Source organism: Rhincodon typus, chromosome 8 (genome assembly GCF_021869965.1).
Source record: "Rhincodon typus isolate 14 chromosome 8, sRhiTyp1.1, whole genome shotgun sequence".
In the NCBI taxonomy this organism is placed as follows: domain Eukaryota; kingdom Metazoa; phylum Chordata; class Chondrichthyes; order Orectolobiformes; family Rhincodontidae; genus Rhincodon; species Rhincodon typus.
This window is the reverse complement of record NC_063339.1, coordinates 60011083-60027438: the sequence shown is the minus strand read 5'-3', so window position 1 is coordinate 60027438 and position 16356 is coordinate 60011083. Positions and strand designations below refer to the sequence as shown.

The window sequence follows — 16356 nt, the reverse complement described above, 5'->3', positions numbered from 1 at the left end:
TTAATAACTGAGGTAGCATTAGCAAAGAAGCAGCAGCACGATGGCTTGCAAAGCAAACGAAACCTCATTTTATGATGAGACATTATCATAAAGTAGGATGTGTTGAAATGTAGATGAGGTACTCAAGAGAGTTATGAGCCTTGAATTTTGGGCATTAATTTGTAAATCAGAATAATGCTATTTTTCTCTTGACATGTTGTTTATTCTCATGTGGGTTTTAATTCCAGAAACACAATTCAATTCACACCAACACAGATAGAAGCAATTCGGGCTGGTATGCAGCCAGGGCTAACAATGGTAAGAACATAAAGAAACGTTTAGCTTTTATTCCCTCTTCGTGCTCATTTTTTGCAAGTGTTTATTTGACTATGTTTAATGCAACAAAAATAAAATACTCTAGATGCTGGAAATTTAAAATAAAAACAAAAGATGCTGAAAATACCCTGTAGGTCAGGGAGGATCTACAGGAAGTGTTTTAAGTGACTGACTGTTTCCTCACATTTTTCTTTGTTACTGATTTCTGTGTTCTAGGTAGTAGGCCCACCAGGTACAGGAAAAACTGATGTGGCTGTACAGATAATTTCTAACCTGTATCACAACTTTCCAGAGCAGAGGACTCTCATTGTGACACATTCCAACCAGGTATGTTAACCATAAGTATTTTCAATGATCCATTACATAGAACAAGATCCAATCAGACTGAATAGTGTAATGTTTATGAATAAAAACAGAAGTTGGTGGAAAAGCTCAGCAAGTCTGGCAGCATCTGCGAAGAAAATATCAGCGTTAACGTTACTTAGAACTGAGCAAGTTCTGAGGAAGAATCACCGGACCAGAAACGTTAACTGATCTTTTTCTTCACAGATGCTACCGGACCTGCTGAGCTTTTCCACCAACTTCTATTTTTGATCCTGATTTACAGCATCCTCAGTTCTTTCGGTTTTTACAATGTAAGTTTATGTTGTGTGTAGCATAGATCTCAGTAAAACTGGAGATACTAATGATGTGTAGAATGCCCTGAGAATGTGAATGATCGCTCCAGAAGAGAAGTTTTAATTTGTGATTAGCTTTGGATTTAACTTGCTGGATCAATGTTGATTTCATTAAAAATAGCTATTTTAATTTTTTTGATTGGAAGAGGTGCAGGGACTGTTTGAATACGTGTCCTTGTGGGAATACACATAAGAACACTTTTTTTTCATTTTGACCATCAAGTGTCAACATTCATAGACCCTTAATCAAGAATAACACAATCAGGCTAAGTAAGGAGTGTTCTATTGTCCCTAACTAACATGCCTGATCTTACTGTCAAAAGACCATCCTTCACTTATAAGTGTGATCATTATTCTTAATAAAAAATGTCAACTCTTCTTATGACTTTAGTAAGTGAAGATGTCAGCTCATAAAATTTGAGCTATTTTTGTGAATCGGGAAATTTCTAGAGAACACTGGTCAAGCCTGTGTTTGTGTGTGACCTTTGTGACCAACAATGCAAAGAAGCTGTCATCAACCTAGATTGATCCAAAAATAGTATTCAGACAGAATGTGACAGCACTCACTGCAGTTTGCAGTATTTAATACTTTTTTAAAATGTCCTGAAGTTTGTTTGAATGTTAGAAGCTAAGATTTTCATCAGTATTCAATGCAATAAAATACTTATGTTTTATATACTCTGACCTTTCCTGCTCATGTTCTGAACAGTTCTTTGAAATTAGTATCCAAGCAATAGTTAGCACACTTTTGTTACACTTGTTATAGTTTTACATTGCCAAACATGCTGATTAATGACTACTGTCTGTGTTATATGACATGTTTCTTTTCAAACTGTATAGAAGTGAAGGTTCATTGTAGACGCAACTCATTATGGCAAAGTTTGTCTCATCCCTAAAGTTCCTTTTGATAATATTTGTGTTTAAAGTCCTGAGATTGGTATTTCATTTCCACTGTTTAATATTATTTGTATCTTATACAGAGTGTTGTAGAGTTATATTATTGAGTTTTTTGACTCTTCATTGAGCTTTTTTAAAAAATCCTGATTTGGTGTAGGTACTGTTTTCTATTACATTGATTGATTGGTCCAATCTCTTCTCGGGAAATATATCTGTGGCTGGAATGTTAATTGATCAGAGAGACTCAATCTGCATTGCAGCTATACTTCTGTGGGGTAAACTCCCACGTAGCAGCTACATTGTTGACAATAAGACATTTAAGAATGCAGGACGTACTGCCACTGATTTGAATAAATTTATGTGGGCAGTGATATCTCAGAACAGATACTAAATCAAGCAATCATTTTTCCGGAGTAATTTTACAGTGGAGTCAGAAATATTGGCCCAGATTTTCTGAGGAGTGGCAATCACAGTTTGCCACTCCTCTCTGAAACTTATTTGTTAAAAAAGTGCTCTGTATTTTTGACAGGCGATTCTAATCAGCGCTAATTCAGAATTGCAGAACATAGTTTAAATCTGACAGGTCCTTGTTGTGCAAGGTAGTAAGGTGAAGTCAAACTATGCCCCCCTTTGTCACAACATTTGTTTCCTATGTTGTGATTTAAAAGTTTGGCAGCACAGGCAGCCACTTTGACAGCTCCTGTGAAAGGCTAAGTGCATAAGGTAAGTATGAGGGTAGGGTACTGGTTGAGTAGGATGCAAAATGGAATAGGGCCGAGGAGTGGGTAAAGCTAACACTCCCTTTAAACTGCATGCAAATGTACACTGCAGCTCTGGTGTTCCACGCACAGGCATTGCCTGCTTGATCTGGAAGTTGCTAGCATGCACTGGCCTTGCGGGGGGATCTATGCAGCTGGTAAGATAGTTAGAAGGAATGCTGGATAGGGGATATCATGTCGAATGAGGAGTTGGAGGGGAATGCGTTGACATATCCTGTGGAGGCAGGGCATGTTGTGAGGAGGAGAATAGGTTTTAAAGGTAGAAGATGGAGGGAGGAGAGGAAATCTTAGGTGGAAGGGGGAATACTATCGAATCAGGTGCACTTTGGGGATATGAATGTTCAGTTGAAGGTGGGGGTCCGTTTATTAGTTATACTGGAGTTAGACTAACTTTTTAATTGTCTTACTTTTCATGGGTAACTGTTTACTTAACTGCAGCAGACCCTCCTGAATTCTCCAATTTAAATCAATACTTTCAGTGGGTTCCAAGCATAGAAGAATTGTTTAGTGGATTCTTCAATGTCCCAGGCGATTGCCTCAGAGCCTGCTACATCAGGATTCCACAGAGTCCTGGCATGTAATTCCCAATAATGCTCCAGAAACGACTATCTGGCTATTGGAAAATCTGGGGCAATATTAAGGATGCTGTTTGTAATTATTATTATTATCTACTAGTGACACAGTTACCTTTTGATGGTGCAAAAATAACTTTTTATTTCAAGAAGTGAAATGTGTCTGTTACCAGTACCTTGGATTTCCTCTTCCATTGATTGTTTAGCATTCCACATACTCAATACAATTGAGAAACACTGTACATTCATTCATAACCAAAATGAAAAGACAACACAAAGTAGAACCAGTTTAAGTCCAACTTGATGTCCATAATGTGGTTCTTGATATTTGGGTTATTTTAACGTACAATATTGCACAGCCAGTCTTTTCATTTACTATTGATAAACGGCCTGTCCATGGGGAATGCAATGAATTTGTAGCATAAAACATCTCTGTTATGATCTATTCCCACTTTTGTTGTTGACAGAGTTTTACATTTTTCTAAAATTCAGTCCTAGCCTTATAAACAAATTAATTAATAAGCTGTTTGAGAACTGAAGGATCATAAGTCTACAATGACTGTAGCATTTCAGCATTAACTTAGTATACAGGATATAAATCACGCTTGTTCAAATCATATTAGTGGAAACAGTGTTTGATTTCTCAACATTTATGTTTAATTTTTAAATGTACAAACAACTATAAATTTGTAATTATTTTTAAGCAGAAATACGTATTCTTGAATATTTAATGCTATATATACAGGATCAGTGACCACTGGCTATATAAAATGAATTTTCATTCTGGGATGTTGCAGTCTGCAGTTGCATGTTAGCAGATGATTGCACAAGAAACCATGTTAGAATCATGTGCCTCAGGCACATATATTTTTTGCAACAGTTGCTGCAATTTGTAACCTGCTTTTTACAAATGACGAAGCAAACTCTTTCAATTTATACGAGTAGCTATTGAAAGATATTGTATGGGTCATTTTAAACAATTATATATTTTTAAAATATGTTGTTACAATCTCTGAAGTTTATTTATTCAGTGCTGAAATAAGTTGGAATGGAAAAGCAAAGCCATGTGTATAATTCTATGATAAGAACTGATTTTCTAAATTGCTAATTAGTCAGTTGGACTTTTGCAATTACACCTTAATCTCATTGGTATTTGTGTAACCTTTAAACTTTGCCAAGCACATTATCTACTGAAATAGAAGAGATTGTACAGATACTATGAATAATTTTTAAGTCCTTTGCAAAGTGAACTTGGCTCAATGAAGCATGAGAACTGAAGCATGAGAACTGAGGCAGGGAACTAAAAACAGAATACTGTATAGTCAAGGACATCGTGTGATAGAGCTCTATCGTGTTTTTGCCAAATATATAACAATATTCTAAAGGGCTGTGGTGGAGCAGCTGTAGTGTTCCTGTCTCTGGACCAGAAGATTCAAATCCTATCTGTCCTAGACATGTCATAACAGTTTGATTTAAAAATAGCTACATTGTTTATCACATTTTTACAAACATTTCCACATGGTAATCGTACTTCCTGTCATTCATGAAACATTTTGCAAATGAGCGAGGGTTTAAAAAAATAACTTTGCATGAAAAAAGAATATATCGATAAATTTTAACATGTGCAAGGAGGTAAATATTGTAAGTGGAGTTAATTGCACCATATCAATTCAGGACCAAATCAAAGTCAGATGTAATGGCAGTAAAGTTATAGCTCACAGTATATTTAGCAATACCCCTTTGAATTTATCTGAATCACATTGTAACCTGACAAAACTTCACAATTTGAGAATCAACTCGATGTAAAATTAAGGAGGGTAAATTGTCAATTTAAAAAAGGAGTAAAAGCCCACAAAAAAGCTCCCATAAAGCAAAAATGAGCAGTGGGAGTGATTCAAAGGAGATGGAACAAAAATTTTTAAAATTAAGAAAGAGGAAATCTTATTTGAAAAGAAAATTCAATCTCTGGTTGCTTGAATTTTTTTGTGCTGACTGTTAAATAATACAGAAGACCAATTAACTTCAAAGATGAGCTTGCACACTTGAAACATTACTTATCCTGAACTTCGTTTTATAAAATTTCAGGTTTGGACTGAGTATTAAATTGATACGTGACAGTTGATTTTTCTGGAGACGAGTGTCTAAAAGTGTTCAATCTAAAGTTGACAGAATTGTGATAAACCAGATTAACGTCATATGGAATATGAAGTGCTCCCAAAATGTTTCACACATTGCAGCAAGTTAATTATTTTCAAACATTGTTCTCATTTCTAAACACTGAATCATCTGTTATTGCCAATCTCCAGGCATTGAATCAGCTGTTTGAGAAGATCATGGCTCTGGACATTGATGAGCGTCACCTTCTACGTCTGGGTCACGGAGAGGAGGAGTTGGAGACTGAAAAGGATTTTAGCAGGTGAGCAACTGGAAGGAATATGTAATAATAGAATGGAGGAAATGAAATCTAGAACATGGAAGATATTTTCTAATCAACATGTTCAGAGATGTTATTCCAGACCTCTGGAGCAGGTGAGGCTTGAACCTCTGTATTCTGACTCAGAGGTAGGCACACCACCATTGCACCACAAGTGGAACAAATTGTAATCTTGGCACATTGATGCTGTATATTCGTTAATTGTGTTCACTAATTCTATGTATGAAGGATCTGAACAAAAGTCATGTCTGTATATTTGCACAAGTATGCAATAAAGGCTACACAAAAGCTTTTTCTTCAATCATTGTCTAATTTTGGAAAATGTCTTTCAAAGTTACTTAGTGTATATAGAAAGGGAAATTTTCTTTTGCAGCCCTCACTGAAGCCGTTGCTGTGCAATCCAAATTAAAATTGTTATGTGTTCCCCCAGACTTTAATTTATATTATGGATTCAAATGTCTCTCAATGCTCGTTGTTATCATTTTCATTTAAGTGTTTTAAAAAAATAATTTCCATTTCTTTCATGAGATAGCTAGAACTGCAGATGCTGAATGTCAGAGTCGATACAGTGTAGAGCTGGAGGAACACAGCAGGCCAGGCTGCATCAGAGGAGCAGGAAAGCCAACATTTTGGGTTGGGACCTGAAATGACCTGCTGTGTTCCTCCAGCTCCACACTGTATTGACTTCCATTTCTATTATGTCTGTTCTAGTGTATAAAAAGGACATGATAGACAGTATTGTTTACCCCTTCATGGAATGGTGTTTTTAAGGCATTTATTGAAAGTCACCTTTAAATAGTGCCAGTTTCTTGCTGAGTTGCTGGAACTTTTGCAAATTTACATTTTCAACTTTGCATTGCTCCAAGATGAAAGGCTGAATAGGCTGGGGCTATTTTCCCCGGACCTTCGGAGGCTGGGTGGTGACCTTATAGAAGTTTATAAAATCTTGAGGGGCATGGGTAGAGTGAATAGTCAAGATCTTTTTTCTCAGTGTAGGGAAGTGCAAAACTAGAGGGTATAGGTTTAAATTGAGAGGGAAAAGATTTAAAAGGGACCTAAGGGCAACTTTTTCACACAGAAGGTAGTACATGTATGGAATGAGCTGCCACAGGGAATGGTGGAGGCTGGTACAAGTACAACATTTTAAAAGCCATCTAGATGGGTATATGAATAGGAAGGGTTTAGAGGGATATGGGCCAATTGCTGGCAAATGGGACTAGATTAATTTAGAATATCTGGTTGGCATGGACGAGTTGGACCAAACGGTCTGTCTCCATGCTGTACATCTCTATGACTGTGTCCATGATGTGTTTGATACTTCTGATTGTAGACCGAGTTACATCTTTAACTGTACGTGATTGATGAATGAGTCTCATGGGCTACTCCCTGTCAAAATGAAAGATATGCACACACATCATATCTGTAGAAATATGTCGCGATGTAGTTCAAGTTTTCCATCATTGTAAATCAATAACCTTGTTAGTATCATATCACATAGCAATATATACAAGCAACTATGAGCAACAACACAAGAATCTACTTCTATTATATTCAAAACATTACATCTGTAGATTTTGCAAGCAAGTATGACACTTAATTGCACATGCATTTCAGCATTTTAAAAAAAACTGGTTTCTGAAATTTGCAGTTTGTAAATTTGCCTCCTTACACGAATTAAACATTGTTTTTATTTAACAATGTAGCCCAAATACCCTCCCCACAATATTGCATTATGTTTTAATGGTAGATTAATCCTCTCTACGTGAAATAATGCAACATGCAACTTTGTGAATAGCCCAGTGGAACAATGTCTTAATGAACTTATTGACAAGAAGACTGACTGGAAACTCAACACCTTGCTGTATTCATTCAATTTGTTAGTAGATTTAACTACTTCATGCATCATCTATTTATATAAAATTTCATTTCACAAAGACTGAGTGATGCATTGAGTTAGATTCTGGCCTGCTGCTCCTGGGGCCTGGGTTGAAATTGAGTATGGATTATTGAGATGAGTCTTTCTCTGCAAGCTTTGAGAGTTATATATGAAATTAGTTTTTTTTTAAAATACAATTTCACTTTTCACCATGGTCCCCTAATAAGGCACTAAATTTCCATTCTTTGTAGCTGCTATATGGGCACTAAGAAAATGTCACTCTTATTAAGGGGTGTGCTGCTGACTGTGAAGTTGAATCATATTGGGCAGCATATCTAAGCTGTCCTTAAAGTGGAAATATTTGATGTTGATGCTTTAAGCATAAAAATTATAGGCTAGGAAAAAGTATTTCAAATAAAATTTAGTTTATTTAGTTTTGTTGATTGTAACAAAAACATTTTCATACTGGCATATAATTTCTTCAAGAAGTGCTTCAAAGCATCTCACAGACTTAATTTCTTTGCAGTGACTATTATGAAAACAAACGTAGCAGCCATTTTATAGCAATATTTCACAAGTAGTAATGCAATGAATTTCCAACACTTTGGACATTCAACCTTGTCCATATAACATTAGAAAATCTGGAAACACAGACAAATGAACACACAACTCAGTTTATTGCGCATATGCAGAGTTCTACATTAGATAAGTTGGTAAACTAACATATCATACATGATCCTTAGAACTCGAAGATGTGGGAATCCAAATGGAATACAATATATATGACAATAACCAAACTATTTGGGGTGGTAGTGGTTGAGGGAAGAATGCTGGTTAAGACACATGGAGAGTACTTCTTTTGCTTTGGAAAGTGCCTTGGATCTTTAGTGTTTGTTTGTATAACTGTAGCAGGCAGCTAAAGTTGCCTGTTTAGTTTCTCATCTGAAAGATGGTGCTTGCAACAATGTAGCATTTCCTCAGTCACATATTTGATGGTCAATCTAGATAATATGCTAAAATTGTAGGATGAGATTTATGTCTATAGTCAAGAGTGAAACATATAGAGCCAAGTTATGTATTAATAAAAATATGTATCTGGATATGTAGAAAAATATTACTTTTGCATAATGGCTGTGATCTTTGTGCTGATGAATTAATTCATTTCTGACTTTAAGAATCTGTTTAGATTTTTATATTTTCCATTCTCAAATTAACTAATTACAATTAAATACCTTCTATGTAATGCTTAAGATGTGGCAAATTTCACAATCAAATCATGAATTGTAATACGGTACAAATATTTCCACATGCATATGCCATATTGGAAACATAAGTATGTAAGGTTTTAATTTGTGAACCAAATAACATTTCGGTACTATAACCAAGTTTGTTTGAAATTGCTTTATAGGTATGGTCGGGTAAATTATGTGTTGGCTCGGAGACTTGAATTATTGCGTGAAGTGGGACGATTGCAAGAGAGTCTGGGAGTCCCTGGAGATGTTTCATATACTTGTGAAACAGCAGGACATTTTTACCTGTATCAGGTGAGATGTTTGCAGTGTGGAAATCAAAGCTCAATGATCGTAAATGTGGGAAGATTTGGACATTATTTTGTTTAATTCTGTTTAATATTAGTTACAGTTACATGTCTTGGGTTTGTTTGGTATTTGTGGCAATGATAGGTGACATCTTTAAAGTTATAGACCATGAAAGATGTGAACAGGAGTATAAGCCCCAAGCCTGCTTCGTCATTTCTTATGTCCATTTACCTGCATTTTTCCTGTAACCCTTGATTCCCCTGCTAATCAAGAATCAATCTATCTAATCTTCAAGGAGACACAAGGACTCTGCCCCCACAGCTGTCTGTGGCAAGGAGTTCCGAAGACACTCAACCTTCTGAGAGAAGAAATTCCTCCTCATCTCAGTCTTAAATTGGTGTCTCCTTTATTCTGAGACTATGTGGCTTTGTCTGAAACTCACCCGTGAGGGCAAATATCCTCTCAGCATTTACCCTGTCAAGCCCCTTAAGAATCCTATGTTTCAATGAGATCACCTCTCATTCTTCTAAACTCCAGTGAATAGAGCCCCAATTTGTTAGCCTTTGACCATAAGACAATCCTTCCATATCAAACTGCTTACAGTACTCCAGATGTAGTCTCACCAGCACCTTGTACAGTCGCAGTAAAACTTCCCTACCCATATACTCCAACCCTCTTGAAATAAGGGCCAACATTGCCCTGACCTTATTCATTTTTTCCTCTGGATTTAGGAGCAACTGTTGAAACGGCATTTGTTGCCATTTGCTTAGTGTGCTTCATTTAGAAGGTGGTGATGGACTTTCCCTTGAAATCACTGTCACCCTTATGCTGTCGTTTCAATGATGTGCTTGTTGGACATTGCTTATTTTTGACTGATCAACCTGAAGAAACAGGACGTTTGTAACTTAGGAAAACATCTAGATGCTATCTTCTAATGATCCTTAAAGCTCTGTCATTTACACCGGCAAATGTTGTACTGGTAGGAAGTGTGTTAAAGCAACTTTGGTGAGTTGTTACCATACATGCCGGAGATCATACCTGTCCCATCCATTCCCTCTCCTCTCTCCACCCCTTTTGCTCCCCTTTTAAATTCCATTGGTCAAGCCTGGGGTAATTATTAATTCCAACCTCATAGTGACACACTGCCTAGCTGCTCTATAATTTGCATAGATTCATAAATGTTCCAAATAAGAATATTCTTTCTAATATTTGACTCTGAATATTATTATGTACGGCCTAAGGCTCAGGTTTATTGTGATCTAACTACACAGAAGGACATCAGTGCATTTGTTTTCTTTCTTTCAGGTGATGTCACGTTGGGAAGAATATCTCAGCAAAGTAAAGACTAAATGTGGAAAGTCTGGTGATGTTACAACAGTGTCTGAGAATTTTCCATTCCATAAATACTTTGCAAATGCACCCCAGCCTATTTTTAAAGGTCAATCATATGAAGAAGATATGGAAATAGCTGAAGGTTGTTTCAGACACATCAATAAAATATTTACACAGCTGGAGGTAGGCCACACTTATAAGAATAGCCAAAAGTCTTGCGCCGATTCCAACCTGATAAGTAAATAAGATGTCAGGATTTATTGCCTGATTTATCAAAAAAAATAGAAATATGTTTTTGTTTACTGCTTATAACCTTAACTCTAACATTAGTTACACAACAGAATGGGAAACATCGAAAGTGGACTCACCTCACACAATACAAAATGTCTGATCTTTATCTCGTGTCTGAGTTTAAGTTGTACTTACAGGTTGGTGCTGATTATTTCTTAAGCGCTCCATAGTTTGTAAGTAAAATCATGGTTACAGTCCATGAAATCATAGTCATGCTCCTGGTGTTAGTTTGTCGTTAGCATACTGAGCTTTCTTTAAAATTATTAATTATATACCATTATAGATCCTAAAAACTAAAATACAAAGACCTCCTTTTAAAAAATACAGCATTCACAGTGATGAAGATGGGAACATCTTTTTGTTGCTAAAGTATCATTTATTTGAAACAATCATTCATGATATACTTTTAGATTTAACTAAAGTGGTTTTTACCAGTAATGAGATTGAACTAAAACAGTCTGACAATGAATATTCTTGTGTCGATCAGGAAAGATAAAATAAGGAAGAATGCTTAATAATTTGAAAGCAAATATAGCCAAGGAGCTTTGTTGACGATGATATCAAATCTTTCTTGTGTTAGAAATAAGAAATTTGATACCATTTTGTTAAATGTATCATTGGCCATCAGATAGGAGGAATAATTTATCATGGATGATATTTACAGACAACTTAAAAATATGAGTGTTGTACTTAGGAAGAACTTTATCTTATTTCAAGATAGTTTTAAAAAAGATGGTGGCTTCTGGTCAAGACAAGAAGGCTTCTTTGAATGCATCCATCATTGTTTCCATAATCAATCTGTTGAGGGTTAACACAAAAATGTGCTGTCTTAGATCCAACTCTGAGTGGCAAAGCAGAACTGGGTTTGGTGGATTCAATAATACTTGGAGCAGTTATGATCAAAACCCAATTGGTTTACCTTGAAGAAAGAGAGGAACTAAAGGTTGTTGAACTGGGAATTTGCAAGTTTCTGTTGTAGTAACTAGAAATGAAGCCCTAAGTTAACTGGTTAGAAAATAATGAATTAAAAAGACAAATGGAAAAACGATATTTAATGTCATGTGGATTAAGTACATTCCAGTTTAGAATAAAAGGAGTATGGCAAAGAAAAGGTTCTGTGAATGAAAATGAAGACATTTAAAATAAATAATTTACATATTTGGGGCCTTACATTTCATGAGGATTCCCAAGCACTTGAGAGCCAATGGCTTACTTTTGAATTACAGTTTTGTGAAGTAGCAAACGTAGCAACAAATATGCACACAGCAAAGTTTGACAAACAACAATTGAAGTAAATGACTTTTTTTAGTTTTGGTCTTTTTTTTTGGATGAAATATATTGAACATGTCACTAGAAGTGCTCAAATATTGTAATGGCATAGTTTAACTGATAAAGCAGTCATCAGTTTAATATTTCATTCAAATGATGGCAGCCCCAATGAGGTAACACTGAAGTGTCAAGTTTTCCAAAATCCTAGATAAGCAAGTTACTGAAAAGGACTTTTCATTGTGCTCCCTAAGTTTATGCAGAAGGAAGGGCATAAGTAAAAGAACAGCCAGTGGAAAGAAACAGCATCTCTTACCTGACTTAAAATAGTGGAAAGGTTTAAATACTTTGTACTTTGTACGAAGGAATGTGGAAATAGATTATCTTATGGTAAATATGTAAGAACATATTCTGACATTAACCATCTCATTCTGTGCTGATGGGAAAATTTATGTAGTTGTTAGTGAAGCCAAGACCAAAACATTTAAAGCGTAAAGGTATAAAAAAGTGGAAAGGAAGAAAGTAAAATGGCAAGAAAATGGCATTTGGATAGATTCTTTTAGCAGGGCTGCCTTCTATGTTGCAATGATATAACCATTTTACGGATTAAAGATTTTCGTATTTTGAAGCTTCAAAAAAAAGCGTTCAGTTTACCCTTCTGATGAAGGGTCTAGGCCCGAAACGTCAGCCTCTCTGCTCCTATGATGCTGCTTGGCCTGCTGTGTTCATCCAGCCTTGCACCTTGTTGTTTCAGTTTACTTAATTTGGCCAAAAGGACCTAATGTCCCTTTTTATTTAGAAATTGGATATTACATGAATGTCTGTCATGCTTTACACTTCTCAGGGCATCCTCAATTATGCATAAGTGGTCACAATCTACATACCTCAAATTTTAAACCCTTTTCAGTTTTAGAATAAGCTTCTTTTCAGTTATGGCTAATTTCCTGTGTGCCTGTATCAAAAAAGGTGGTATCAGAAAGTACAGAATATTGACAACCATCAACTGCAATCATTATTGTCTGGATGAACTTCAAAGTCTAATTATTTTTAATGTATTGTTATTGGAATGTACAGAAATAGAATCAAATGCAAACCTTTGTGTATTTTTTACATTTTTTGATCATTTTTGCAGGAATTTCGAGCTTTTGAATTGCTGCGCAGTGGGCTGGACAGATCAAAATATTTACTAGTGAAAGAAGCAAAGATCATTGCCATGACATGTACTCATGCTGCTTTAAAACGACATGACCTAGTAGAGCTGGGGTTCAAGGTAAAAAGTAATTCAATCCTGTAACAGAATAATTGCTGGAAGAGACTCTGGTATTTCAGAACAGTTTATCTCCTGATGCATTGGAAGTTGATATTTTTCCAGCCTGATTCTTTCTTTGAACAAAGCAATTTTTGTACTTAAAAGAACAAAAGTAAAAACAAACACTTGACCTGGTATGTAAGGACACCTGTAGTTTAGACTGGAGTTTTTTCTTTATTTCACATGTGGGAAATGAGTGTCACTGACTGGCCAGCATTTATTGCCTGTCCCTAGTTGCCCTTGAGAAGGTGGCGTTGAGCTGCCTACTTGAGCCACTGCAGTCCATGTGCTGTAGGGATGGAATTCCAGGATTTTGCCCCAGCGACAGTGAAGAAATGGTGATGTATTTCCGCGTAAGGATGGTGAGTGGCTTGAAGGGTAACTTGCAGGTGGTGGTGTTCCCATCTATCTGTTGCCCTTCTAGATGGAAGCAGGTTTGGAACGTGCTGATCTTTGTTTAATTTATGCATTGCATTTTGCTGATGGTACACTCTGCTGTTACTGAGCGTTGATGGTGGAGAGAGTAGACACTTGTGGATGTGATGCCAGTCAAGCAGGCTGCTTTGTCCTGGATGGATCAAGCTTGAGTGTTGTTAGAGATCCACCTTTCCAGGCAATTGGGGAGTATTCCATCATAATCCTGACATGAGCCTTGTAGATGATGGACAGGCTTTGGGGAGTTAGGTGGTGAGTTACTCACCACTGTATTTCTAGCCTGTATTTCACACCTGCTCTTGGAGCCACTGTGTTAATGTCGTGAGTCCAGTTGAGTTTCTGGTCAATGGTGATGCCAAAGATGTTGATGTTGGAGGATTCAGTGATGGCAACACCATTGAATGCCCAGAGGTGATGGTTAGTCTCTTATTGGAGATGGTCACCATCTGACATTTGTGTTATTTGCCACTTGTCAGCCCAAGCCTGGATAATGTCTCAGTCTTGTTGCATTAGAAATTGCCTGCTTCAATATTTGAGGAATTGCGAATACTGAACATTGTGTAATTTATCAGTGAACATCCCACTTCTGACCTCATGTTGAGAACAGGTCATTGATGAAACAGCTGAAAATATTTCGTCGAGGACACTACCCTGAGGAACTCCAGAAGCTAAGGTGACTGACCTCCAACAACCACAACCATCTTCCTATGTGCCAAGTATGACTCCATGTGCCAGAGAATTTGCCCCCCGATACCTATTGATTCCAGTTTTGCTTGGGCTCACTAATGCCACACTCGATTGAATGCAATCTTGATGTCGTGGGCTGTCATTCTCAGCCTACCTCTGGAATTCAGCTCTTTTGTCCATGTTTGAACCAAGGCATTTTGAGGCCAGGAGCTGAGTGGCCCTGGCGGGACCCAGACTGGGCATCACTGAGCAGGTGCTGCTTGGTAGCACTTTGCTGATGATCAAGAGTAGAATGATGGGATGGTAATTGGCCAGGTTGAATTCAGCTTGCTTTTTACGTACAGGACATGCCTGGGCGATTTTCCATATTGTCGGGTAGATGCCAGTTTTGTAACAATACTGGAAGAGCTTGGCTAGGGAAGCGGCAAGTTCTGGAGCCTGTGTCTTCAGTACTGTTGCCGGAATTTTCTCAAGGTCCATAGCCTTCTCAGTGTGCAGTGCATCCAATTGTTTCTATATATCATGTAGTGTGAATTGAATTGGCTGAAGACTGGTAACTGATGCAGGGGACACTGGAGGAGGTCGAGATTGATCATCCACTCAGCACTTCTGGCTGAAGAATACAGCAAACGCTTCAGACTTATCTTTTGCACTTAGATGTTGCCTGTTCCATCATTGAGGATGAGTTTATTTGTGGAGCCTCTGCCTACCGGGAATTGTTTCATTGTCCACCAACTTTCATGACTAGATATGGCAGGACTGCATATCTTAGATCTAATCTATCAGTTGTGTGATTGCTTAGCTCTGTCTCCCACTTGATGCTTATACAGTTTGGCATGCACAGAGTCCTGTTGGGTAGCTTCAGCAGGTTGACACCTCATTTTCAGATATGCCTAGTGCTGCTCCTAGCATGCCCTCATGCATTCTCCATTGAACCAGGGTTGATTCCTTGGCTGGATGGTAATGGTTCAAAGTGGAATGTGCCAGGCCATGATGTTGTGCTGGAGTACAATTCTGCTGCTGCTGTTAGCCCACAGTGCCTCATGGAGGCTGAGTCTTAAGTTACTACATCTATTCAAAGTCTGTCTCATTTAGCCTGTCTCATTTAGCACAGTTAATAGTGCCACAGAACATGAAGGAGAGTATTCTCAAGGTGAAGAGTGGACTTCATCTCCATAAAGACTGTTCAGTGGTCTTACTGATACTGTCTTGGACAGACGTATCTGGAGCTGATATGGATGAGATCAGGTATGCTTTTCCGTTCTGTGAAAAGGTCATCCAACCTGAAACTTTAACTCTGATTTCTCTCCACAGATGCTGCCAGACCTGCTAAGTTTTTCCAGCAGTTTGTTTTGGTTTTTGATTTACAGCATCTGTAGCTCTTTCAGTTTTTATGGCTTTCCATCTTGTTGGTTCCCACTTGCTGCAGACCCATCTAGCAGCTTTGGCCTTTAGGACTCAACCACCTTGATCAGTAGTGCTGCTGCCAAGTTACTTTTGATGGTGGACATTGAAATCCCCCACCCAGATTATGTTTGCTCCTTTGTCACCCTCTGTGCTTCCTCCAAGTGTTCAATATGGAGTACTGATTCATCAGCTGAGGAGTATGGTATGTGGTAATCAGCAGGAGGTGGTTTCCTTGTCCATGTTTAAACCTGAAACCATGAGACCTCATAGGGTCCAGAATCACTCCCAGGGCAACTTTCTCTCAACTGTATGTCACTGTGCCACCTCTTCTGCTGCATCTGTCCTGTCAAGTGGGACAGGACGTATCCAGGAATGGTGATGGAAATGTCTGGGACATTGTGTCTGAGGTATTATTCCATGACTGTGACTATTTCGTGCTGTCGCTTGACTAGTCTGTGAGACAGCTCTCCCAACATTGGCACTAGCCCCCAGATATTAGTAAGGAGGACTTTGCAGAATCAGCAGGGCTGTTTCAACCGTT

General features: G+C 37.6%; 1 protein-coding gene across 1 annotated transcript in view; it reads left to right on the top strand.

The window, feature by feature from the left end:
- Positions 1 to 16356, top strand: part of aqr (aquarius intron-binding spliceosomal factor) — a 75188-nt gene that overhangs the window by 46948 nt on the left and 11884 nt on the right. The window contains exons 7-12 of the mRNA XM_048600433.1: positions 220 to 297; positions 532 to 642; positions 5547 to 5656; positions 8959 to 9094; positions 10394 to 10603; positions 13110 to 13247. Coding sequence (XP_048456390.1) covers positions 220 to 297; positions 532 to 642; positions 5547 to 5656; positions 8959 to 9094; positions 10394 to 10603; positions 13110 to 13247 — 783 coding nt within the window. The remainder of the gene's footprint in view (positions 1 to 219; positions 298 to 531; positions 643 to 5546; positions 5657 to 8958; positions 9095 to 10393; positions 10604 to 13109; positions 13248 to 16356) is intronic.